General features: G+C 43.4%; 1 protein-coding gene and 1 long non-coding RNA gene across 2 annotated transcripts in view; one reads left to right on the forward strand and one right to left on the reverse strand.

The window, feature by feature from the left end:
• The first annotated feature begins 1,944 nt into the window (after positions 1–1,944).
• LOC130838907 (ADP-ribosylation factor-like protein 13A) lies at positions 1,945–8,758 on the forward strand. Its single transcript, XM_057712627.1, has 7 exons — positions 1,945–2,003; positions 2,379–2,449; positions 5,907–6,156; positions 7,040–7,145; positions 7,667–7,854; positions 8,469–8,559; positions 8,654–8,758. The coding sequence occupies exons 1-7, from the start codon at positions 1,945–1,947 to the stop codon at positions 8,756–8,758; spliced, it is 870 nt and encodes a 289-aa protein (XP_057568610.1).
• A 14,647-nt stretch (positions 8,759–23,405) lies between these two features.
• The window catches only part of LOC130838911 (uncharacterized), a 33,006-nt gene continuing 28,584 nt past the window's right edge, over positions 23,406–27,827 (reverse strand). The window contains exon 4 of the long non-coding RNA XR_009049743.1: positions 23,406–24,467. This is a non-coding gene — a long non-coding RNA (uncharacterized LOC130838911). The remainder of the gene's footprint in view (positions 24,468–27,827) is intronic.

Consider the following 27,827-nt stretch of genomic DNA (forward strand, 5'->3'; position numbering starts at 1 on the left):
ATCTCCATTCTATAGATAAGAAATCTGAAAATGGTAGGTTTAATTTAGGTGATTTCATTCCAGAGTGCCCAGGAGAGGCGCTAGAAATGAAGGACCTGGTAATCCCTAGTCCAGTTATTTTCCTTCTCAGTTATCCCACTTATCCTTCTTTAAGATATGTTCTTAAGCAAGAATTTGTGTGATGCCAGTTTGATCTTTCTTAGTGGTACTAACAAATACAGACTGCCTGAGATCAAGTTAGCAAGCTCTGACAATTATCAGGAAACAGACATGAAGCTGCTACTTCTCATCTCAAAGGGAGGTGGCTATCATGGAACCCAGACAATCAGACTCCAGTGTTTCAGGCTCTAGGTCTTATCAGCTTCATGAGCAAAGCTGGAGCAAGGCTGGTTTGATCACAGGCCACATATAAGGTTTCCCTTTCATCTGGCATAAGCCAGAGCTATCCTCCAGAAGGTCCTTATGGGAATCTGAATGATTTTCTAGGGAATGAACTATGCTCTAAGAAATGCTATGAAATGTGAGTCCCTATTTGGAGATGGCACTTCTCTAAAACAGTGCGTGACTCTGTAGAACCCTGCTAAGTTATCCATTGATAAGTGGGCACATACACCATGCTCATCAGATAGCTAAGCAAAGCCCATCTGAGTATCAGCCTAAGTACTTTGTAAACCCAACCAGAGCTTCCCCCAGCTCTGGACCCCAACATAATTAGTCATTAGGAAAATATGAATCAAAACCACAATTAGATACCACTTCACATCCACTAGTATGGCTATAAAAAAATACAACAACGAGAGTTGGAGAGGATGTGGAGAAATTGGAACCATCCTGCAATTCTGGTAGGAATGTAAAATGTAGAAACAATCTGGCACTTCCTAAAGGTTAAACATAGAATTATCAAATGACCCAGCAGTTACACTCCTAGGTATATACCCAAGAGAACTGAAAACATATGTCCACACAAAACTTATGCACACATGCACATAGCAGGATTATTCATGAGTCAAAAAGTAGAAACAATCCAAATGTCCATCAACTGATGAGTGGATAAACAAAAGGTGGTATATCCATACAATGGAATATTATTCAGCCATAAAAAGGAATGAAATACTAATACAGGCTACAACATGGATTAATCATGAAGTGATTGTCTACATTACCCTTTCTACTTAGGCAGTCACTTCCAAATATGGCTGTACTTTGATATCACCTGGGGAGCTTATGCTACTCCCTGAGAATCCTTGAGAGTAGAGTACCTGGACTGTTGTTCGAAATCAATTAGAGTAGATGATCTCTAAAATCCCTTATAGCACTTGGAATTGTATGAAATCTATGATAGTGGGTCACCAACACCCACATTTTTGAAGCAGAGGCAGTAAGAGAACCAAGCCCAATGAATAGCTGTTACTTAGAACAGATCTTCCAATAGGTCCTTCTTTTTTTTTTATGGAATCTAAAAAAATGGTACTGATGAACCCACTGACAGGGCAAGAATAAAGATGCAGATGTAGAGAACGGACTTGAGGACATGGGGTGGGGGGCGAAGGGGAAGCTGGGACAAAGTGAGAGAGTACCAATAGGTCCTTCTTGAAACCTAAGCTGGTTCTTCTCTAAGACAGCTCTCCACCCCACCCTCACCTCCAAGGTTGCATGAAGATATTCAAAACAGGAATGAACTATGGCTGAAGGGGTGCCATTATGCCTGTGTGGGTTGCTTTAATAAGAAATCACCCCATTTTGCCACTAGAGTTGATGATAACCAGTCCCTCCCTCTATGACAAGGACAAGGTTGGGTAGAATGAAATAATGGACTTCTGACAGTCCCAGGCTTTCTGTTTCTCAGTACCTGTGTACTTAGAAGCTGATTTAAGTTCAGAGCTAATAACGGGGCTGATTTCTTGTTTCCTTGTTTCCCTTAATATTAAAGAACTAAGCTGAATCATGCTCCGGCTACTGACCGGCTGCTGTTCTCGTCTAAAGGCAACTGAAGAGCCGCGAAGGTAATACTATAATTATTTCTCTAGACCTGTTCCACCATTTCCTCCAGTGTACCTGCCCATGGTCCCTCAAAGGACAAATCTTTATGATATATATCATTAGGGGAGGTGACTAAGTAGTATCTACAAGATGAGGGGAAGGGTTGGGGAGAGGATGACCAATTCTACAAAGCAAGTGAACCAGGGAAGAAAAGCATCCTTGGAGGCTTTAGAGAGGGGTTCCCACCCCACCTTCTACCACCCGGCTGTCCCTTTTATGACTGCATTGGGACCACTGCAGGCGGAGCCCCAAACACCAAGGAAGAGTATAATCTTTCTTTAGCCTAAGAAGTAACAGTACTTTTAAAGCTTTGGCTCATTTTCCTTTTCCATTTCTAGGTATGCAACCGTCGCCATAGTGGGACTGGACAGCTCAGGCAAGACTCTTCTTGCGGAGGCATTCCAGAGATGTAAGGAACTGAGAGCATTAGATACTGGTTGAGGTCTCCCATGGGTCCCGGTGACCAATGAAATAATCATTCCTTCCTAGCCTTATTTCATGACCCTCAAGTTTCCTCTTTTGAAGGTAAACACTTCCCAACACAGAGACACACAGACACAGATACAGACACACACACTCCTCTCCTCGGGTATTATCAGCCTGTTTATGTCATGTCTGTCATCTGCTCCCTTTACAAGATATCCTAATTGAAGTTCTTCTCACAGTGTCAGGATGAATGAACTCAGACTATGTAAAGCACTGCAGTTGATTAGGAAGGCTGGCATGTTTGAAAGTGTCTGGTTCAGAGCTCAATTAAAGTGGAATTTGGTCTAGATAAGAGAGACAAGTGTGGGATGATGAAGTTCATTCAATAACTCTTTGTGACAGCTCATATAGAGGGTTGGAGCTTAAGAAACGGTGTCAGTTCAGAGACATGCTAGTTTAATACCAAGTCTCCAGATTACTACCGTGACATTTCAGGAAGCCATTACACAGAATTGCAGGGAGCTACTTTTCCAGTTGCGAAGCCCCAGCTAACGAAGCCAATCAGTCAAAGAGCCCGGCACAGTGGCTGGCATAGGATGCCCTCCACTGATTTTTATTAAATAAAACATGGATTATGATGAGGTGGTTGTTTATATAACCTGGCAGCAATCTACAAAGTAGAGGAAAGGGCCAACGTGACTCCTGTCTCTGGCCGCCTTGAAGCCAGCATCAATGTCTTTGAAATACAGCAAACAGCCTGCTGGCTGATCTTGCCGTCTGTGGTTGTCTCCCCAGTATTCAGTCCACACAGCTGCCCGAAGGACTTAATGCAAACATCGGATCGTGGCCCTTTCCTGCTTGAAACCACTCAGTGCCTCCCAGTTGCTGTCCAAATAAAAGTTAAATTGCTTATCCACACACTATGAAGGCCCTCCATGATGTGGTCCCTGATTTCTCCTCCAGCTTCGTTTTCCATGCTCTCCACATAGGCCCCCTGATGCAGCCAAAACAAATGACTTGCCATTCATCTGCACCACGCCATTCTAGTTCACATGCCCACGCGTTCTGTATATGCTCTCCTGCTACCTAGCATTTCATCCCCTCCATCATCTACCTGCTTCACAAAATGCCTGAAGACACAGCCTAAGCTTGACCTCAGGAAAGTCATCCCTAATGCCCAGTGTCTCCTTCCTCAGCTCCCACTCTATTCTGTGCCTCCCTTGATCATGCACTTATCACAACATCATTGCACAACTGCAAGTCCATCCCCTATACTGTGAGCCCTTGAGGAAAAAGGATGGATCCTTTCAGCTCTGTATCTTCAATCTCTGTACTTTTACTACCTTCAGGTAGGTACTCATTCATTTATGGAATGAATAGTCTCCCCCATTCGATCCTTCTCCTCAGGCTACATGTTGCCTCTTTCCAACTTTTCCCTCTCTCCCCCTCCCCCCACCCTTGGAGTGGCAGCCCCAAGCATATTTTAGCCCGTGGTTCAGCCTGGTATCTCACCTTATAGGCAGCATACTTGACTCTGCCTCTCCTAATTCTCTGAGTGGCAGACATGGTAAAAAGGTAAGCAGCAGCACGAAAATCAAGGAGCCAGGATCAATCACAAGATTACTGATAAAAGTGGGGATAATTTTTAGAACCCAACTCAGCTCCACCCCTAGATTCCCATCCAGTCTGGGTGGGGCCTGGGAATCTATATTTGAAGAACTCCCCAGGCCTTTCTAATGGCTAGGAAGCTTTGGGAAGCACTCATCTGTAATTAGCCCTACGGTATTTTGCCTATGAGAATCGTGTCTGCTTTCCATGCTAATTCCTAGAGGACAGAGCCTGGAGTCTATTTAATTTGTTACTGTATAACTTGCCTTGTGTTTGGTGAGTAACTTGGGGCTGATTCATAAACCAATAGGTTTATGGCTGTGACGTCACAGAGAAGTTTTTAATGGCTAAGAAGCAAAGTGCCACTGATGTCACATTCTGAAGACTATCTCAGGCCACCCCTGCCCATGCAGGACTGCCAGAGTCAATCTAGTAGGTTCCTCTGTACGCAAAATGCAATAGCTTGCCCCTCCCCCCCAACGCCTGCAAATGGTTATGACAGGTAACAGCCTAGGGAGGAAGTTCCAATCTACAAGTAGTAACTTGTGTGAACATTTGAAGACACCAGCTATAAAACATTTTGGGACATAGGCCATTATTATCAACATCATTCACTATAACTGTTTTGTCTGCCATGGTCATTCGGGGCAAGGAACCCAAGCATGAGCACAGGTAAGTGCTGTCAGTTCAAAGAACTGGAATGTGTCTACAGACTGTCATGCTGAACCACAGTTCTCGGGGGGCTACGTGAAGGGTGGAATGCCCTGTGGGATTGTATGGTCTGGTCATAGCCTTGAAAGGGCGAACGTATCTGAGTTTGGCATGGCTGCTCAGAGGAGACATAAGAGGATTTCATACTCTCATCCACAGTAACCGGTATGATCAACATTTACTGAATACCTACTGTGTCTAAGGAGATGCAGAGCCCCTCCCTCACAGAGTTTATATCTTAGCTGGGGAGACAGCACATGCACAGAATGAGGGGAAGGACCAGTTTAACAGATCATGTGCTCAACAAGAGAAAAGGGAGAGCTGGGCCAGTCAGAGAGGCTTCCTAAAGAAAGTGGTGTTTGAGCTGGGCCTTGAAGAAAGGATGTTCATTCATTCATCAGATTCATTCAACACATATTTATTGAGCACCTGTGTACCAGCTTCTGTGCTCAGCATGGTGAATATAACAGTAAATAAAACTGAAGGGGTTCCTATCCTGTCGCAGTTGATAACCCAGATAAATAAATCATAGAATCTATAACACTGTAATATGTGCTGTGATAGTGGTAAGCGCAGGAGAAAGGCACCTTATCTGTACTGGGGGATGGTGGTGTGAGAGAAAACTTTCTAGAAGAAACAAGATCTAAATTGATATTAGAAAAACAAAATAGGTGTTAATCAAGCAGAGGGTAGTGGAAGAGTGTTCTAACCAGCAGGAATAGCATCTTATGAAGGCTCAAGGCAAGAGAGAGCAAGACCTTCATGCGGAGTTGGGGGTGGAGAGGCAAACGAGTCAAGAAGCATAGGAAGAGATTGGGTACGAGGGACCCTGGACACCAGTCAGGGAAGCGATGGATCTGACAGGTTAGGAAGGAAAGGAGTCTGTATTCTATCTTCGGTGCAGTGGGTACTCACAGAAGGTTACTGAGCCAGGAGAGGGTGGCATGAACAAAGTGCCAGTTTAGGAGGATGGATCGGTGAGTGTGAGCAGGATGGCAGGATACCTCCGTAGGATTCCTCAGGGCAGGCTCTAGTCAAGGTTCAGATCATCGTTTAACAAATTCTTTCATCTAACTAGAGTCCCCTGTTTTCTTCTCGCTTCTTTCTTCCCCTATGCATAGTCCTCCCCAGTAGGACAGACAGTTCTGTGAAACCTGAAATGACCACACTCCTGCTGGATAATTATGACGTTTCCATCTACGACCTGAATGGAGACAGGAAGAGCCAAGGAATCTGGCCCAACTACTATGCTCGGGCACATGGGCTGGTTTTTGTTCTGGATTCCAGTAACTTAAGGCGCATTCAGGAAGCGAGGGTCATCTTAACCCGCCTGCTGTCTGATAGAAGAGTTTCCGGGAAACCCATTCTACTGTAAGAGTCTGCTTTTGTGTCCAATTTCCCCTTCCCATCTTATGCCTTTAGAAGAGAAGTAGACAGAGAAAGGGCTAGGTGGTCCCTTTGTCACATCCAGTTAGAGCTCCTCTCCTCTTTGAGTGGCGCAAAGGGGCCCCCCTCTCCTCTGGGGCCTGTTTTTAAGAGCTACTTTCTACCAGGCACTGCCATGGGGGAACCTGTTATCTAACTGTGCAAAGGTAATTTTGAAGGCAAGCATTAAAGGGAAATGGAGAGTAATATCTGGATCTTCCAACACTGCCCACCCCGCCCCCAACCCATCCCTCAACTCTTCCTGAAGACTGCCTTCCTACATTTGCTTCTTTATTCTGGCTTCAGTCTCTGACCCTGAGACGAGGGTAGAAAACCCCTCTTTTGTATATTCAGTGCCATTGGCCTCCTCCCTTGACAGTTGTGTAACTCTTATTCCAGGGTAATAATTCAGGTGGCCTGTCAAGTCTCACCTCTCTCCCACTCCCTTTTAGCCTTTTTTGTTGCTGGTTAGCACCCCCATCTCAAACATGAACAGAGTTCGGGGGAGGATGTAAAAGCTCCAAATCTGTTCCTATCCCAGTTGGCAATTCTAATTAAAGTTTGAATGTGTCGTGTGGAAGTGAGACGTGAGACCTGGGGATTATCTCAGGTTCAAATTACTTGTGCTATTCTCTCCTTCATTGAGAGCTGGCTAGAAAAATGTCTGGCTCACCTCACTGGGGATGGCTTAAAAGCTGGTCCCTGCATATACAGCAGCTGTACCAGAATTGGTTGCCCCCCTCTTTCCCTTCTTTTCTTGCCCTTGGCCTCTATCTTAGTTTCACTCTTCCTCTCTCCTTCCCTCCCTCTCTCCAATGCCTGGCTTTAGCCTGGCCAACAAGCAAGACAAGAAAGACGCCCTGCTACCTTGTGATATTGTTAAATATCTGCTGCTGGAAAAGCTAATGAGCAAGAGCAAGTCCATGTGCCGAGTGGTAAGTGTCCAGCCCTCCCCTCCCTTGTCCTCTCAAACAAGGCTGATGCCTCCCTTGGCCCAGTCCGTGATCAGCCTCCTATGCTGGGTATCAGGCAAGGCCTCTCCCTGCCAGGCAACAGCTACAGTGATGATTTCTGACTCAACAGCGATCATAAACATCACGCTTTTATAACACATTCCCATCTGTTTTCTCATTAGGCCTGCAAAATAGCTCTTTAAAGTTGGAAGTTTCAATAGCCTCATTTTATGGTTAAGAAAGCAAAGGCTCAGAGACTCTTGAGTGACCTGTCCGAGGTCGCACATTCAAGATGTTACCCTTGATTAAAGGATCTTAGCTTTTGTACCTCTCATTTACCTTCTCAGGAGTGAATGCTGAATGTCTCCTAGGAAGTATTAAGAGCTTTGTCAAGCACAGCAGAACTTATGTGTAGCTGAGCTCTTTGGCTGGGGGTGACTGGGACTGTGAACCCCAGGGGTCCCAGCCTCCTGAGCTGAAGCCTACTCTTCTTTTTGTCACAGGAACCCTGTTCAGCCATCAAAAACCTCCAAAGAGGGAACCAACAGCCTATAATTGAAGGCCTGCGCTGGCTGTTATCTGCCATTGGGGATACATATGAAGAGCTGTGTACTCCCCAAGAGCCACCCCCATCGAGAATCCCAGCCTCTAAGGGCACCAGAGGCTTTGGGGAAAGATGCTCATCAGACAGGTACTGGGCTGCCTCTATTAGGTGAACTGATAAGAACATGCAAAAGTCAATCTTCAAAAATAAGCAAGGAGTTCTGGGAGGGGATGGATTCTGTGCAGTGCTGAGTAAGTCTCTCAAGATGAGTTGGCCCAAATGGGGCAAGGGCAGTGACCACAAACATCCCAACATTGTTAGGTACACCCTCCCCTCGGCACAATTGGAGTGGTCACGTCAGTGGGATGAGTTAAGCCATCAGTATCAGAGCATCTCCAAAACAGGGCTTCAACTTCCTGGTTTGTCACATAGAGGAGAAAAGGAGAAAAAGCCCCTTAAGAAGCTTATTGGCAATATTCTATGGATGAATGTCCTGGAGGTACCCCACATTCTCTGCTTCCTGTTCCCCGATGATCCCAATGATAAGGAAAGATGGGAGGGAACAGGAATATGGAAAAGAAGAAGAAAAAGAACAACAGGAGGTGATCAAGATTTTGAGGAATGAAGGGATTAAATGTTCTGTTGTTCTGTTGTCCCTTTAATTTTCCAAAGACATATGGCAGGGATGGAGCGATAGCTGGATTTGATAAAGGAGCTTGCATCTGTTTTCACTATGGCTTTGTCCTTTCTATCTTCCCCAGCGTTGCTACCAGGATGCAAATGTCCAAAGAAAAAGGACAGCATCTAGAACAACAGTCAATGGCACCTAGGCCTCTAAAGTCAATCCTATACGTAAGTGGCTGATTAAATGTTATTGCCCCAGGGACTCATCCGTGAGCTCTCCGGCACCAACTGACTTTTTTTCCTTCATCTTCCTGCTCTACAGAAAGGAGATATAAGAACAAGACCTAAAAAGAACTTATCAGTAACATTTGCTTTAGACGAACCCATGGAGAAGGGTGAATGTTCTCGGGGGCGATGGTGCATGTAACACCACTAAGCTTCGCTACAATCAGAAAGATGACTTTCGGCCCCCAGCTCCATATGCCAAGGGCAATCTTTTTGAAGGTAATCCTGGATCAGTGGTTAGCAGAGAAGAAAAGATATAAAGGCCTTCCCTCACAATTTATGAAACAGTATTCCTATTTGAGTCCAAAACTCTTTTCTCTTACTATGGTTGGTGGTCAGGAGAAAGAAAAGTACATGAAGTGCTTGGGGATCACCATCTGGCAGCCCAGTATGATGCCCCAAGACCTTTATTTGGATGGCTATCAGGTTATCTTTAAGGTTATGATTTCCAGTGGTGGAAGTACACATTGGTACAACCTTTAGGGAGAGTCGTTTAGTTGTCTGTCTCCCTTCTACTCTCCCCTCCTCTCTCTCAATAGATAGATATCGAGAACTTTAAAATTGTGGAAACCCTATGAGCCAGTCATCTCATGTCTTGAACTGAAGCCAAAGATAATTACACAAGTACCCACAAAGGATGCTCATGGTTGTTCAATCATAGCATTATGTATAACAGCTAAAAGTTGGAAACAAGCTTAAATGCCTAACCATGGTGAATGGCTACATTGTGGTGCACCCACCCAATGGAATACTATGCAGACCTTCAAAGGGCTAATGTTGACTTGTATTTACTGACATGGAAAGTTTTCCACAACCTGATGTTCTGTTAGGGAAAACAGCAAGTGAGAGTACAACATGTAGAGCGTGATGTATATACACATCACGTACGGAATATCTGGAGGGGAATCACCAAACACAAGCAGTGGTTTTCTCTAGGGGTAAGATTCTAGGTGATTTTGAGAAGAGCCGAGGTACCTTTCCTTGGACATTTGTGTTATTGGAAAGTTTTTTAATAATAATATATGATTTCTCCCAGTATACTAATGGCACTAAAAAAAAGCTGTGAGGACTTAAAGGACCATTGTTGCTAATGGCTACTCCATCTCAGTATTCCTTAGCCCCAGTCTCCACAATAGTAAACTGTCAATATTATAATGTTACTTCTGCTCTCCAAAGGATCTGGTCCTTCAGGCTACCCCAGAGCCTTGGGTTGTTATCCCTACACAGAGGGCTCTAGACAGGAACACTGAGGAGGAGAGAGGTACTGCTCTGGGAATGGAGAGTTGAGTGGAAGGAATCTGGAAGAAGAGTGGAGGAAGTGTCTTTCTAGATGTCAGAATCTACCCCTACATCTCTGTGCAAAATTGAAATCCATGTTTCATTTCTATAAGCTCAGAACCAAGGGCAAAGAAGAGAATGGACACCTGGGACACAGAGGAGATGTGACTGGAAGATCCCAGGGAAGAAGCCTTTGGATCCTACAGTTAGTATTCCTTAAGTGGAGGGGAGCGAACAAAAGGGAGAGAAAGTATGAGGCCTGGGCAGAGGGTGGGCACCTAGTGGGGGGAGGGGAATCTACACCCCTTGGAAAGTAGCTAACACCCTCCTGACCTGGAAGGACAGGAAGCCCGGTGCTTAGCTTCACTTGCAGTGACTGCCTATTTTCTTTCTCTTTTTAGACTTTTAACAGAGCGCTAAAGAGAAAAAAGGAGGGAAGTCCAAAGAAACATCTCATATCCCTCCTTTAGCAAATGGTTGCATCTACAGAACCATTACAATTATTGTTTTTTAATTTCTGTTTGTGAATACCTCTACAGTCCACCTACAACTCCACCTACTCTAACATAATATCCCTGAGAACTCCCATTGTGCCTGTACATCGACATTCGAGCCATCAAATGAATCTTACCCCCACCAACAGGCTCAAGAACAGTCAGGGGGCATCCGTTTGAGAATGAAGACGACCTTAGCAAAGAAGATCAGAGCCCCGACTCTTTGTACCCAGATGCTCCTGATGAAGTTCGTTAGCAACATGTTGTGGGTGACCAATGGCAACGGAGCCTTAGAAGTACAGGGTCAGTTTAGAATTACATTCCCCGCCCCTCCCCCCCCCCCAAACCATGTTCTTGGGTGGAAGAGGACTGGCAAAAATAAATAGAATTGTTCTGCTGAGAAGTACGCTTTGCTGAATCATTTTCCGTCAGGCCTCCGAAAATAACTCCGTTTTAAATTCCCAGCCACTGTCTGAGAAGCCTGGCAACAATTCTTTTGCTGTCCCTTCAGGAGTAGCCAGTGCTGTCTCTCCTAACACTTAGGTTAGGTATGCAAAAAACTGTATGAGCTTCAACACATTCAACTCTCCATTCCAAGGAGGGCCGTGGTAGTGGTGGTGATCATGAGTCACGATTCCTGTAGCTGTTACTTTCAGTACCACAGCCCCCATTTACCGAGTGCCTTCTGGATGTCAGGCGCAGCACTAAGCTCTTCACATTCATTATCGTATTCTTAAAAACCCTTGGGAGTAGGCTGTAGACCTGCCAGCATTTTACAGAGACGTTACATAACGTATCCAAGGCCCCACAGCCTGTAAGATGCAGAGCAAGGAACCAAATCCACATCGGACTCCAGAGCAACTTTAGGCCAGAAAGATCTGCTTATGCTTTTTTCAAACTCTAACCAGAAGGAGAAAGCTATACCGAGGAAAAATGCTGCAGCTTCACCATGCCCATGTCAGGAGAACGACGTTGACAGCAATAAGCACATCCATGGTCGCGGCAGACACGGGTGCGTGAGCACTTCCATTCTGCCAGACTCGGCTAAGTGGTTTACAAACATTACTGCCTTTCATTTTCACAAGTCTATGAGGTCGGTTCTATGACGAGCATCTTACAGAGGCAGAAACGGATGTTTGGAGAGGTCAAATCATTTGTCCTAGGGCACCCATAAGGAAATGGTAGAACTGGGTTTCAAACAAAGTTCCAACTCCATAACTCATGCTCTTAACTCCTACCCTATATGGTCTCACCAGGCAATATAAACCAACTAGCCCATAATTGTTTCTGAGAGAGAGAAACCTGGCACATAAGGATCAGTCTCACAACCCCATCTGGAGGGCCTGACACGGTCAAAGGCTGCAGAATTTGCTATTATGCATTGCATATGGCCTTATGTCCAAGGGGACCACCTCCAGGCATTTTGTGGGTCTTTGACAGGATTCCGACTAAGGCTCAGCTTATTACTCATGGAGCTGGAAGGAACCCTACAGAACCTCTAGTCCAACCCCAGTTGTTATACAGATTAGGCATTTGATACAGAGAGGTTAAGTGACTTGCCCAAGACTGTACAGCTGACCACTGACAGACATGCTCCTAAAATCCACATCTCCTGCATGCCCAAGCTAGTATGCTGTCTTCCTTCCCTTCCCTGGGTCTTCTCTGGCCACTCTTGACCCACCTACTTTCCTCCAATTTTCCCAATAAATATCACTGGAGAATTCTGCTGACAATCATTCTCACCCAGGGACGCAGCAAATATCTTTACTGAAGAAGAGCTGTATCAGGCAGGAGACTATAATTCAAAAAACCAAGGTTCTTCAGAAAATTGGACCACCCGTATTTCTCTTTATGGCATGTATGTCTATGAGGCAGGCACACTTCCTCAGCCAAGAGGGAAGGGAAAGTATGGCTAAAAGGGGTTGGGAGTGCTATCCTATGGGCAAGGTGGAGAATTTAGGTTGAAACAACCTCTGACAAAACTGAATTTCAGTGTATTGGTATACTTCCCTTTGTACAATATATGTGTTCCTGGGTGTGAACCAAATTTTCCTACATAAAATCTCTCAGTCAAAAATATTTAAAGAATAGCCTCCAAATACAGCCAGCATACTCATTTTTTTCTTTTTTGCTTATTTATTTTTGAGGGAATAATATTGTTGCTGCAGGCTGTTACCATACTTTCCAAACCCTTTATCAAGCTGCGTGACCAGGCAATTTCCCCCAGTGAAGACAGGAATAAGAGTATGTACCTCACGGGCTCGTCGTGAAGACCAAAGGGGACAATCTAGAGCAAAATGCTTAGCAGAGTGCCTGGTACATAATAAGTAGCTCATGAAATGTTAGCTACTATTATTATGATTAGGGGAGGGTCTTAGATCCTTCGATAGCTATACCTCTTCTCTGGGAGAAGTATCCTCTTTTCTGCAGAGAACAACCCAAAGAGAGATGTCTTAGTGCAAAGAGTATAGAGAATCTAGGGTAACTATAACCACTGCCAACCACTGCCTCCCATATCCTTGTCTTTGAGAATCCGGAACCTGCCAAAAACATCTTACAAATCTGTCTCAGCGTGGCACCCCAGGGACCAAGATGAATGAGAGTTTCTTGAGCCTTGAGGGCAAATTTTCTTTCAGGCAAGTGGTTGCCTTGGCCTTCTCGCCTTTCATTGTCAAGGTCTTGGCCTCCCTCCTCCAGGACTTGTAAAGTCTCGTTTCTGTCAGATGCACTTCGCAAATATGACCCTGGCCCATCATTCAACAAGCTCCGGGTACTTGTCCATTTTGTCTTGCAAGACAGACCTGGGCTTTCAGACTAGAGAATTCCATATGTATAGGTAGAGGGGTCCCTCGGCTCTGAATGGTTCTTACTCCTGAAATCTTGTCACCACTCTTCATATACTGTTTCTACCCACGCTGTAGTGTCTCATCAGTAGGCTTAGTATCCAGTATGACCTGCAGAACACGGGTCAGAGAGTCAGTACACCACAAGGGTTAAGGAAGAACTGTGGTGATTTAGGGTTGGAGATGGAAACCAAGAATAGCTAACCTAGTCACGAATCCCCTGAAGGTTTGAGTGTTTGGTGTATGGGCCATCCCAGTTGTGTTTCACATATCACTCTTCCCTCCCAGAATCCTATTAAATATCCCTCATTTTCAAGGCAGTTGCAACCGGCAAGACTTAACCAAATACACTGAACACAACACCACTCAGGAGAATTTTGCCAACTAACATTCTTAACTATAAAACACCACTGGCTATGGGTGAGTAGGGGGCAAGCCTGGACTCACTGCTTTGTCATTCACCCCTGTAAACCCTTTATTGGATGGCCCAGACTTGGATTTCCGACAGGAAGGGGTGTAGAGAACAGAAGCTCTATCGCCCAGCTTTCCAGGACTTGAAACCATCCCCCCATCCCACTCCATGTTCACAGGTGCACCTAAAAACTGCAGCCATGGCACCCCTGACCTGTGCCTTTTTCCTTTCGCTAGAATCATCCATCCTCCCACTCCCCCTTGCCTTTTCTCTCATATTAAGCTCTGTGGGAAACACAGGTGGAGTTGGTACCCAGGTAAGAGAGAGAGCAGCAGGAACGTCCTGCTGTTGGCAGGGAGATAGTATCAGCTGTGGGTCGTAGGACGGGTACTTCCGCTCTGGTGCCCCTGAAGTGCCTGGCTCGGGACCAGAGAGCCCGGGGGGCTCTGCTGTCGGGTGGTGGGCAGAGGGATGTTAACAAAGCGCTCAAACTGTGCTGTGTGATGATGACTCAGGAATCCCACGCACTCCCACGCTCCTGCGAGTCGCCACTTCCAGGAACGAAAATAGACCTCTGGTGCTAAGAGACAGCAGGCCTTTTATGTCTGCTCAGAAAAACAAGTCCAGCCCTAAGAACTATCCTGCTATTCGATACAATGGAATGGTAGACAGCCATGAAAGATGCCAATGACTCACCCTGTGCAGGTGGGAACCAGAATGTGAAATAATGGTACATGAAAACAGCAAAATAGGAACTAGGTACACATGCGGATCAAAACTATGGAAAACACATCGAAGAGTTCATCCCTAACGAAGCAAAGAGACTGAAGAGCACCACAGTCCTTTGAGTTTCCACCCTACCCCCGCCCCCCGCCACAACACCTTTGATTATAATACACTTTTTAAAATTGTCATGCTGCTCATCCTAGGTTACTGAGGCACCTGCCTTTTTAGTGACACAGGAGTTAACTCTGCAGATCATTTGATTCAGGGAATCAAGAATTGAATGCTAAGGGGGCTGGTGCTTTAAAATGACTGCATCCTTCCTCTTCCCATGCCCCTTCTCAAGATCAGGGTACATGACCATTTCAGGTTTAGCACTCCCATGAGAAATTCCTTCAGAACATCTAGCCCACCAAACTCCAAGATGGGAGTTTAAGGAAACATGGATTTGGACCTCTCTTAAGTAGGGCTGCTGTGTTTTGAACGAAGCTAGCTTCTACGGAGAGAAAGGAACTATTTTTTGATAGGCTGCCAGAAATTCCTTCTTGAAAAAGAAATGCTAAATGCTCTCCCCCAGCCCCACCCCGTCACCTTGTGACTGGTGGTGCTTACCGTTAGCCAAACGTCTAGCACATATCTGGGTGTCTGGATGAGCACTATTCTCTTTCTGGGGCCCTGGCCTCAACACCTGCCCAGACTGGGTTTTTCTAGAATGAGCTTCCAATCAGTATTAGTTTTTAAAAGACTATGTGTAGGGTTTTAAAAAAAAAAACTGTATTTTGAAATAATTTTAGATTTAAGGAAGAGTTGTAAATATAGTCAAAGAGTTCCCATATACCCTTCACCCAGCTTCCCCTAACGTTAACACCTCATATAACTCCAGTACATTGATCAAAACTATGACATGAACATCAGCACAATTCTATTTACTAAGGCTTTATTCAGATTTCACCAGTTTTTCCACTAATGTCCTTCTTCTGTGCAGGATCCAACCCAGGATCCCATGCAGCGATTATAGTATATTTAGTTAAAAAAAAACAAACAAAAAAACAAAACACAACACCTCTAGAAACAAGTTTCCTTTTAGGAGGTGGAACAGGTAAGCTAGTAGGTGTCTGGGCAATTTGTGATCCTGAGCTATTCTACCCAGAAGGGAACTCTATCACTTCTGTACCAAAGCCCTTCATTCATAACACCTCATCATGGTTATTTTCAGAAAATATGTCTTACATCAGCACGTCTCACAGCAGTACACAGGGATTTGACAAGTGGGTTATTTTAGCAACCAATATTATGAGGATGACAAAATGAGCGGGAAGGCCTTACCTGTTTCCTATGCGTCATTTTTTTTTCAAACTGTATTTAAACTTTTTACTAGAAGCTGTAATATCTGACTGTAACACAAATGCTGAGAAACACCCACACCAACAGGGAAGGGACTCTTTCCAATATGTGTTTGCTTTTGTTTGCCTGAAATTAAGTATTGCAGTCTTACAGACACCAAATTGATTCTTTTGACTCGTTTATCTCAAGAGAGGAAAGGGAAAGCAGGCTATCACATCCATGTATTCCTTCAACAAATAACTGAATTGTTAGGAATAACTCCCCCCCTTAATCCATGCCAACTATGCGCCAGGCAATGTGCAAAGTGCTTTACAAATATTGTTTCGCTGACTACGTCTCATCAAGGAAGTACTATTATTACCCTTCTTTTACAGCTAGAGGGGCAGGGAACAGAGGATGGAAGAGGTTATGTAACTTGCCCTAGGTCACACAGCAGGGAGTGATGGAGCCAGAATTCAAGGCTAGGTCAGGCTGATTCCAAAGCTGGTTGTCTTGGCCAGTATGCTATATTGCCACTCTGAGCACCTGCTACATTTCAGACACACGGCTGATGCTAGATAGAGATACAATAACGGAACACCCCTTATTCCCTCAAATCTTACAGTCCAGTTGGAGGAGAGTGACCATTAAACAGCTAAGTACCTGCCCTCTCTTCTCCTCCTCAATATTCCTTGTATTGGTTACAAGTAAAGGTGATCCGTAAATGCAAGCAGAGAATCTCAACACCTTTATATATTGAAATTTCTTTTTTAGGTCCTCAGAGAAAACACCTCTCCCCTCTGTGGACCCTGAGGATCCCTAACAGTTAGGAATGGACTTGAGGAATTGACATGCGCCTCCATTTTGTGGCTCTGGGCTAGATGTCACCATTGCCCCCGCCACTCCAACACAGTCTCCTTGGACGAGAAACCACGGGAACTATAATGTGCAAATACACATAATGATGAAATCAAATCAGCTGATGGAAAATTTTAACGTCTGGGACATCGTAATCATATTCCATTTCAACTGTCCTTTCGAACTTGCATGAATTGGTGAGCTCTAAGGGAGCTTCCATTGGTTCATGACTACTTTATGGCATGCCATTTTGAAATATATTTCTTAGAAAAATGGCAATGACCCTGTAAATTATAAACTGGCAACATGATTTTAAAAGTGATGGGCTGGCAGATGTAAACCTCAGCAACTGACAATCATTCTCGTCTCTCTCCCAACCTCCAATCAAATACCGTAACCCTGTGGTTTTCAACACTGGCTGCACATGGGAATCCCTGGGGAAACTTCAAAATTACCAACACCTGTGACCCACCCCAGCGATTGTGATGATTTCATGGACCTGCGGTGTGGCCTGGGTTTTGGAAGGTTTAAAAGATCCCCAGGGGATTTTAATGTGCAGACAAGTTCAGGAACCACAACCTTAATTGGAGGATCATAACCCTGGCTGAATATTAGAATCACCTTTGGAGAATCTTTTAAAAATCCAGATGCTTGGGCCACATCCCAGACCAATTAAATGAGAAGATCTGGGGGTAGTGCCCAAGTCCCAGGAACCAGGATTTTTGGAAGGTCTCCCAGAGGAGTCCAATGTGCAGCCAAGACTGGGAAGCACAGCTGTAGGTGCAACTCCACACCCGCAATAAGGGCAAAGGCAAAATTTGCACTCAGAGGTTCAGCAACTCTAAGATGTGCCTAATGAGAAGCAGCCAGTTCTAGAAGCCAGGTAGAAAGCAGGCTGGGACCAACCCTTAGAACAACTGTCTTAGTTTAATATTAAAATAAGCTCACTTTTCTCTTGCCACGTATGAGGGTCAACTTTAAGGCTTGTCTAGGATCACTAGTACCTGATGGCATCGAAGCCCTACTCCCTACTACACCCACCAAAATCACTGCAGAAAGAATGGGAAAGAAAGTGCTTTAAAGGGATGAAAACCTTTGCAAAGGACTGCAAACCAGTGTTCAGAGACTCTGCATGTATGTAGACAAGGAGGAAGCAGAAAAGCAAGCTATTTGGCCTGTATATTTCCCAACTAGTTAGTTTTTATCTGCAACTTGATGTGCATTTTTACTCATCAAGCCAAACGCTGGGCTTGTAGGAAAAAAAAAACCCTATGCCATGATTCTCATCCTTACCTTACATTAGAGTCATCTGGGGAGCTTTTAAAATAATGATGCTAGGGCCACACCCAAGGAGAATTAAATCAGAATCTCTGAAGGGCTGACGCCCAGGAATCTGTTTTAAAAGGTTCCCAAGTGGAAAGGTGAGGGAGAGGGATAAACTAGGAGGTTGGGATTAACATATACACACTGCTATATATAATCAACAAGGACCTACTGTATAGCACAGGGAACTCTACTCAATATTCTGTAATAACCTAAATGGGAAAAGAATCTGAAAAAGAAGATATATGTAAAACTAACTCACTTTGCTGTACACCTGAAACTAATATAACACTGTGAATCAACTATACTCGAATATAAAATAAAAAGTTTAAAAAATACATACCTTAAATAAAAATACTTTAAAAATAAAAATCGCTTAAAAATGCTAAAAAAAAAAAAAAAGGTCTGCAGGTGATTCTAATGTTGCCAACTGTAAAACAAAGAATGTTGCCTGCCATTCAGTTCTACCTACAGTACACCCTGAAAGGAATTCAGGAAGAAGATCAGGAATGAGGTACTCTGCTCTGGGAAAACAGGCAGAACAGGCCCTCAGATAGTTACATATTTTCAGGAAAACTTTGTATGAACCCAGATTGTTGGATCTTCCCATACTTAGAAAAGCACCAGGGACGTCCCTGGTGGTGCAGTGGTTAAGAATCCACTTGCCAATGCAGGGGACACAGGTTCTATCCCTGGTCTGGGAAGGTCCCACATGCCGCAGAGCAACTAAGCCTGTGCCCCACAACTACTGGGCCTGCACTCTAGAGCCCATGAGCCACAACTACGGGGCCCATATGCCACACCTACTGAAGCCCATGTGCCTAAAGCCTGTGCTCCCAAACAAGAGAAGCCACTGCACTAAGAAGCCTGCGCACTGCAACGAAGAGTAGCCCCTGCTCCCCACAAGCAGAGGAAGCCCGCGTGCAGCCATGAAGACCCAACGCAGCCAAGGAAAGAAGGAAGGAAGGAAGGGAGGGAGGGAGGGAGGAAGGAAAGCACCGAAATCATTAGCTAAGATATTTGTTCCTCGTGACCAGCAGCAACCTTCTACCAAGATGTGTGCTTGGCTTGCATGTATCCCCTTCTCCAAAATAACATACATGCGGACCTCCTCACCTCATCTTTTTGGAGCAGTTCCTCAGAGCTCTCTGACAGGCTGTCTCCCGGGCTTTAGTCCTCACTAAGTCCCCAAAGAAAACTGAACTCACAGCTCTCACACTGCATGTTTTTATTTCAGTTGACACAACCAAGGCTGAGAATTGTCACTCTAAACCAGTGGTTCTCAAACTTGAGTGTGCATCAGAATCACCTGGAAAGCACATGAAATAAAACACAGATAGCTGGGCCTCACCCTCAGAGGGTCTCATCCAATTAGGGTGGAACCTGAAAGTCTGCATTTCTAACAAGCTCCTAAGTGATGACAATTCTGTTGGTCCAGGGACCACACCGTGAAACGTAGAGCCCCAAGTGGACCACTGGTTCTCAGCCTTGGCTGCACGTGAGAATCACTGGGAGGCATTTGAAACATACTGATGCCTGAGCCCCTCCCTAAACCAATTACATTGGAATGTCTGAGGCCCAGGGATCAGGATTTTAAAGGTGATACTAATGTGCACTGAAGTTTGTGATCCACTGCCCTAGACCTAGATATTTTACAGCTGGAAGAGATCATTTAGTATAAACCCTTAAATTGCCTGAGCATTTAGAGCTACTTTAGCTACTATTGGTCCACATGTCCCAATCCCAATTTCCACTATTCTTCCGTAATCATTACCACGTATTGACAATGTGAATTGTAAATCAACTGTACTTCAATGAAATTTAAAAAATGATAATAAAAGACAATATGGCCAATTTAAGGTGACCAACTTGTCCTGGTTTGTTTAGGACACTCCTGGTTTTAGCACTGAAAGTTACAGTTTCCGAGTAAATCAGGACAGTTGTCACCGTAGTAATGTTTTACAGCTCACAGACTGGAATACAGGACTACTAGATTTTGCTTCTAACATCCAGCATCCAGATCTTGGTCTCTAAATACCATTCCCCACTTGGAACCAGGGCTCCTTGAAAATGGCTGATTCCAGGACTAGCGCAGAAAAATGTATGGGTGAGCCTAGGACTCTTCTGTCAGAATCTAAGGAAGCGCTCAAAGACTCATGGAAGCATGTCAAAAGGACTCAAGGGACTCCCACTGCTCAAACCGGAGAAAATTTGAGCATTACAAAGAAAATGACGGAACTGAATGTAAAACACTGAATTTACATTAAGAAAAACATTGAATTAAGTGAATTTCAAAAAAAAAACAAAACTACTTCTCTACTATTGGAAGTAACTATTACATGAAAATTGGTATTTGAGGGGAAAGAATTAGGTCTTTACCTGGCCTTTTTGGTTCATATCCTCTCGATGAGAGAAAGCTCACCTTTGCAGAAGAATGCCAGAGCCAGGAAGCATAGACTGGATGGCAGAATTAGGAAATCACCATTTTGCAACCCCCAATTAAATCACAAAGTCAGGAAATACATTTTAAAAATTAGAACAACAAATTACCGAGTCAGGAAACAGTGACTGATGGATGCTGAAATTTTTAGATGAGAGGTTACTGGGGAACAGGACAGTCACATGGTATCAAAGTAACACCGTAGTTTTCTTGTTAATTAGGAAGAGAAATTTAAAAGTACATGGAGACTTCTGAGGGCCACCACCTTAACCATCACCTTTACTAAGAGTGGACAACTGGAACTTCCTAGGTGGCGCAGTGGTAAAGAATCTGCCTGCCAATGCAGGGGACACGGGTTCGAGCCCTGCCCTAGGAAGATTCCACATGCCACGGAGCAACTAAGCCCATGCGCCACAACTATTGAGCCTGTGCTCTAGAGCCCGTGAGCCACAACTACTGAGCCCATGTGCTGCAACTACTGAAGCCCACGCGCCTAGGGCCTGTGCTCCACAACAAGAGAAGCCACTACAATGAGGAGCCTGCGCACTACAATGAAGAGTAGCCCCCGCTCGCAGCAACTAGAGAAAGCCTGTGTGCAGCAACGAAGACCCAATGCAGCCAATAAATAAATCAAATAAATAAATTTATAAAAAAAAAAGTGGACAACTGCCATTATGTACCACCGGATGGGATATTACATGAAGTATGCAGCATTATTTATGAAGCATTCTTATCAAAACTGAATCTATTCACGCCTCTAGATCCAACAACTTCCAGTTTACAGGAAATCCGGGGGCTGGAAGGGAAAGCTAAACACCATCATAAGAAAACAAACCATCCTGGTTTGCCCAGGACTGAGGACTGTCCCGGATGCAGGATCAGCATTAAACAGGAGACTCCCAGGAAAACCAGGATGGTTGGGCACACACACAACAATCAGATTCGTAAGTGAGGCAGACCTGGTCTCTAAAAGTCAGTGCCATTCACAAAAAGTGGGGGGTTTCCTAGGTGGCGCAGTGGTTAAGAATCCACCTGCCAATGCAGGGGACATGGGTTCGATCCCTGCTCCAGGAAGATCCCACATGCCGCACAGCAACTAAGCCCATGCGCCACAACTATGGAGCCTGCGCTTTAGAGCCCGTGAGCCACAACTATTGAGACCATGTGCTGCAACTACTGAAGCCCATGCGCCTAGAGCCCATGCTCCACAACAAGAGAAGCCACGGCAATGAGGAGCCCACGCACCACAATGAAGAGGAGCTCCCATTTCACCGCAACTAAAAGAAAGCCCGCGCACAGCTAAAAAAAAAAAAAAAAAAGACCCAACACAGCCAATTAAATAAATACATAAATAAATTTATAGAAAAAAAAAGTGGGGAGACTGTTCTAGATGAAAAGAGACCTCACTCAAATACAACATGTGAACTGGCCATAAAAGACATTGAGGGGACAGGTGGGGGAACCTGAATATAGAGCAGTCCTACTCAGCCAGCCCACACATGTAAATGAACCAGGTCACTAAGCACACAATTTAGTCCAGCTGATATATTTTTGGTAGTGAAACTTCCTAAATGAAGGATGTGGCACACTGATACACACTCTGGCACAAGCTCCTTATCTCCCTATGAACCATCAAAGCAGTTTGCAGACCACACTTTGGGAAGCACTGGACTAGATACTGGATAACATACGTAAAGATCAGTGAGGTACTGGAATTTCTTTTTTAGCTGGGCTTACAGTATTATGGTTATGGAGAAAAATGTCCTTATACTTAGAAGATGTATGCTGAGATGTTTAAAGGTGAAGTGTCATGGTGTCTACCACTTACTTTCAAATGGTTTATCAAAGAACAGACACACACACAGATGAAGCAAATATGGCAAAATGTTAACTTTTGTTGAGTCTTGGCAGTGGATATACTCGTGTTCATTGTACTATTCTTTCAACTTTCTTGTATGTTTAAAGTTTTCATTATAAAAAGGACGAAAACATGATTCTAAAATCATCTTACTTACAACATGTAACACTAACAGAATCACCAGGAAGCTGATTATCTACAGCTAATCTTATATTTATTCATTAGATATTCCTTAGGGGATAGCTAAGTTAAAAACAGAAAAATGAGCTGTTAGCCAAAACAAAAAAAAGCACATTCCAAGCTGAGGAAACAGAATGTAGAAAGGACCAGAATGGAAGAAATTTGTCTTTTTCAAGGAAAGAAACTCAATGTGTATAGAAAAATGACGCTACCCAGATTATGAAGGGTCTTTGAGGCTACATGAAGAATCGGGGACTTAATTTTAAAAGAAGTCCATGACAGATTTCAAGCACTGGAGAAACACAATGAGATTGGCATTTCAGAAAACTCACTCTGGCTCTAGAGACTGGAATGGATGGGGGCAACAGCGAATACAGCAGCACAAGTTGGGAAGATGGCCCTTTCAGGAAGAATTTGGTGAGAGAGGATGGTAACCTGCAGGGATGGAAACTTGGTGATACACTGCATGTGGGCAGAGGGTATAGGAGAAGAAGGACTCATTCCCAGGCTTCTGGCTTGAGTGACCAAGGAGATTGGTATATTCATCAAAATTGGAAATATGGTTTGGGGGAAAGATGAGGAGCATGCAACATTAGATATGAGTTCAGAGTACCTAGGAGATTCCCAGGTGGAATCCACCTTGCAGGCAGTTGGCTATGAGAATGAGAAAGATAACTCTGGCTTCCAGTTTACATAAATAATAGATGGGATTGCCATTTACAAATATGGGGAACAAAGGAGGAGAAAATAAAAGTCACTTTACACTTCTGCTTTACATTAAGATTTTTCAGTTATAAAAATAATATTTATATAAAATAAAAAATAGGGAAATGGAAATATACAATGTATATGATATATAAATATATAATAATATTTACATAAAATGGAATAGGGAAATTGAAATAAAATTTATCTGACTACCATTAATCAACACTTTTTATCATTTTAGATTATTTCCTTCTAATATTTTTTATATAGATATTTATATAGTAGCTTTAAGAGCCTTATTTTTCTGAGAAAGAGGCTTCTCTAGAGATATTTAGGATTGAGAATTAAAAACACTAGCTGACCTGATATCAGTTTGTAAATCAGACAGTGCTGAGTTACAAGTCCTTAGGCTATTACGATTCAAAACATAATTTAATTGTTGGGCACGTATCCCATAACAACTCCAGAGTTGAAGAAATCATGACGAGAGAATGTCAGTTTCAATATCCAGTTTATTATAGTATATATATACTGGATCATTAGGGGATTCTGGAGCTTTCTGCCTCCATACTACAAAGCACAATTACAGGTATTCAGTGTCTTCTTTGATGGTCTCCCTTCCCATAGGGTCTCTACTACAACCACTTCTCCCTCCATAGGTGAGAGCTAATTGGCGGTATTGCTCTTCAGTGTAACCACATTTTTAAAGGCTGTTCTGGAAGCCTCAAAGCCCAGAAAACCCAAAGGAATGAATCTCTACTGAGATCACGCAGTCACTCTGTAATCGCTTCAAAGCTTACTCTGCTTTTTAAAAAAGCTAGACTTGTTTCTAGTTCTAATCTTTGTCTCCTTCATGAATGCAGAACACATCTAGTAAAATTTCTGGGCAGATATAGTAACCCAGGTCAATGTGACATTATGACCAGATACAGAGAAAAGCTCAGCTGTCACCCCACCTCAGGCAGAGCCAGACAGAGGAGACAGACTATATAGACTAGGATCAAGGGAGCCATAACAGGCTGACAGCAAAAGGAAGGAACAGTCCAGATCCAGGGCCAAGGAGTGGTCACAACCAGGCAAACATGCAAGAGAGCCAGCAAACCTGAAAACTAAGGTTAGAAATGAGCCTCAGGTAGGAGACCCACTGTATTCTTCCTGCTCAGGATCCAAACATTGGTTTCCCTGGTAATGCTCTCAGGGTCTGCGAGGTAGCAATATGCCGAACCTGGAAGTTACCTGACACTTCAGCCTTAACAAAGAACCTGCAGGCTTGTAGGAGGCTGCTTATCGAGTGAAGAGAAGCACGAGTTCGAAGTGCGGGGTGTGAGGGAACAGATCCACGGGCACAGCTTGTCTTAGGACGAAAGGCTCGCCGAGGAGCTTCTTAGCAGAGTTTGGAGGACAGCACAACCTGTAGAAACAGATCATAATATCAGTTTAAGAAACCAAGGAGAAACTACAGGGACACAATTCCTTAAAATTTAAGTCCTTCCTCTGGGTTCCCACAGCCCTCTGTGTTTCCACAGCCCTCTGTGTTTCTCCCTGTAACAGCATTTCTCATATTTAATGTAACTACCTGGGTTTTTTTAACCATCTTCCTCATGGGAGTATATAATCTTTTGGAGGGTAGAAACGAGGCAAAAACTGCTTATTTTTCATCTCTGTGTTCTCAGTGTGTGACACAGAGTAAGGGTTCAATGGTGAATGGAGCAAGGGGCCTGAGTCATACACTTTTCTGTATGATTTGTACATGTGTAATATACATTACTGAATTATTCGATTGAAATTTTTCAAAGCAAATTATTTTTTCCCTGATTTCACGGAAGTCAGGTAAAAATGAGAACAAAAATTCACCTATAAACTCACCATTCAGAGAAGAACACCGCTGCTAAGTTTTCAGGATATATCTTTCCAAATATGTACATTTAAATTGGTTTCTTAAAGTGGAGTCACACTGTAGGTATTACACATACTGCTTTACAACAGTTTCTTCACATAATAATGCATCATGAGCATCTCTCCACTATATTATATGTAGTTACCTCACTTTTATTAGCTATATGGTATTTCAGTAAATAAATGTAATGTTGTTTATTTATCTATTCTTTGCTATTGGAAATGTAAGCTGTTTCTAACCTTTTGCTATTTCAAAAAGTCCCTTCATGAATATTCTTATGGTTATATCTTCACACACATTTTTAGTTATTTAGTGGAACTGCTGAGTTGAAGGGCCTATATGTTTTTAAGACCCGAAGATATGTACGACTAAATAGCTGTTTAAAAAGGTTGTACTAATTTACACTCTAACCAACAAAGCAGAAGAGTTCTTGTTTCCCTCGCTAACACTCAGTAGTTTCAATAGCACTGTCCTATTAAAACAAGGAACAAGACAAGATATTCACTAGCATTCCTACACTGGAACATCTTCTTATCCAATGTAACAACAACAAAAAAAAGTATTGTAAGGAGAGAGACAAAACTGTTTTTATATGGTGATCATATGGCCAGCTACCAATAAAATGCAAGAGAATCAACTGGAAAACATATTAAACAGATAAAAGAATAGGTAGCTTGACACAAAATCAGCAATAACCAGTTAGAAATATCATGAAAAAGGTCCCTTTCATAGTAGCGATAGAAACTTTACAGTATCTCGTATTAATCTGAAGAAAAAAGACCTATATTGGGAAAAGATATGACTGTATTTTTAGAGAATGACATAAGCCTAGAGTAAATGAAGAGACAGGTCACATACCTGGACAGAAAAAAATACTGTAAAGCTTTCAATTCTCTGTAAATTAATTAATAAACTGGAATCAATAAATTCCAATCACAAGCCCAAAAGAGTATTTTTGATAGGTTGATTCTAGAGTTCTGTTAGAAAATACATGAAAGAGCACATATCCTTTACCCCAGCAATTCCACATCAGGGATTTATCTAATATATATAGTATCACATACACTTATCACATATACATAGTTACTACACAAATATGCAAAGATACATGCACAAGGACATTCACTGTAATATTGTGGTAACAACAGAGTAGAAACAACCTTAAAGTTCATTAGCAAGGGACAAGTTAAATGATATAAGTTAAAACTATATAGCCTATTTTAAAAATTAAGTAGGCCTAGAAGTACTGATGTAGATTCTACATCATTGTAGAACAATCTCTAAAATCTATTAAGGGATAAGCATTGTGAAGAACAGTGGGGTTTTTTAAAAAATTTTTTAATTGAAGTATCGTTCATTTACAATGTTGTGTTAGTTTCAGGTGTACAGCAAAGTGATTTAGTTTTATAAATATATATATATACACATATATATACTTTTTTTGGGGGGGGAGGTACATCAGGTTCAATCATCTGTTTTTATACACATATCCCCGTATTCCCTCCCTTCCTTGACTCCCCCTCCCTCGAGTCCCCGCCACCCTCCCTGCCCCAGTCCTCTAAGGCATCTTCCATCCTCGAGTTGGACTCCCTTTGTTATACAACTTCCCACTGACTATTTTACAGTTGGTAGTATATATATGTCTGTGCTACTCTCTCGCTTCGTCTCAGCTTCCCCTTCACCCCCCGCCCCCTCCCATACCTCGAGTTCTCCAGTCCATTCTCTGTATCTGCATCCTTATTCTTGTCACTGAGTTCATCAGTACCATTTTTAGATTCCGTATATGAGTTAGCATACAATATTTGTCCTTCTCTTTCTGACTTACTTTACTCTGTATGACAGATTGTAGTTCTATCCACCTCATGACATATAGCTCCATCTCATCCCTTTTTATAGCTGAGTAATATTCCATTGTATATATATGCCACATCTTCTGTATCCATTCATTTGTTGATGGGCATTTCGGTTGCTTCCATGTCCTGGCTATTGTAAATAGTGCTGCAATAAACATGATGGTACATGTTTCTTTCGGGATTATGGTTTTCTTTGGGTATATGCCCAGGAGTGGGATGACTGGATCATATGGTAGTTCTATTTGTAGTTTTTTAAGGAACCTCCAAATTGTTTTCCATAGTGGCTGTACCAACTTACAGTCCCACCAACAGTGCAGGAGAGTTCCCTTTTCTCCACACCCTCTCCAACATTTGTGGTTTCCAGACTTTGTGATGATGGCCATTCTGATTGGTGTGAGGTGATACCTCATTGTGGCTTTGACTTGCATTTCTCTGATGATGAGTGATGTTGAGCATCTTTTCATGTGTGTGTTGGCCATCTGTATGTCTTCTTTGGAGAAATGTCTATTTAGGTCTTCTGCCCGGAATGGGCCCATTTAGAAGCAAATGGGACTGGGATGAATTCCAGCCCTCAGCTTCTCAGTGGTTAGGCCTGGAGTCACTGGAATCTCTTCTGTCTCACTCACTGCCTAGCTTTATTTTGGGCAGATCACTAAGAGGATTGCTTATCTGCAAAATGCGAGTGGTAGCCTTCCTCTGCCCACCTCAGAAAGCTTTGAGGTACAACAGAGACAACAGATAGAAACACGCTTTTTAAATGGGAGATTTCTCTACCCACTTGGATGAGACAAAGATAACAGGTGACTGGGGCCCTAAACTTCTTCTGCCTACTTAAGACAACCCTGGAGTTTCTTTTTCTCTTGTCTCCTGTTTAAGGAAGGGTTCATACCTGCTAGCAGGGAGGCTCCACTGATGTTTGCAAGAAAGGGATGGGAAAGGGATGAGGGAGAGAAAGCCCGGGCTCTTTGGCTGGTTGACAGAAAGGAGCTCCCCAGCAGCACGAATGTAGGTGGATTCTTTA

Source organism: Hippopotamus amphibius, chromosome 16, assembly GCF_030028045.1.
Source record: "Hippopotamus amphibius kiboko isolate mHipAmp2 chromosome 16, mHipAmp2.hap2, whole genome shotgun sequence".
Classification (NCBI taxonomy): domain Eukaryota; kingdom Metazoa; phylum Chordata; class Mammalia; order Artiodactyla; family Hippopotamidae; genus Hippopotamus; species Hippopotamus amphibius.

What these genes read in the sequence shown, in the direction of transcription:
- LOC130838907 (XM_057712627.1), top strand. Translation starts at nt 1,945, where the DNA reads ATGCTCCGGCTACTGACCGGCTGCTGTTCTCGTCTAAAGGCAACTGAA. An exon ending in TCCGGGAAACCCATTCTACT is followed by an intron (nt 6,157 to 7,039) that starts GTAAGAGTCTGC and finishes GCCTGGCTTTAG; the next exon opens with CCTGGCCAACAAGCAAGACA. An exon ending in CTCTAAAGTCAATCCTATAC is followed by an intron (nt 8,560 to 8,653) that starts GTAAGTGGCTGA and finishes CCTGCTCTACAG; the next exon opens with AAAGGAGATATAAGAACAAG.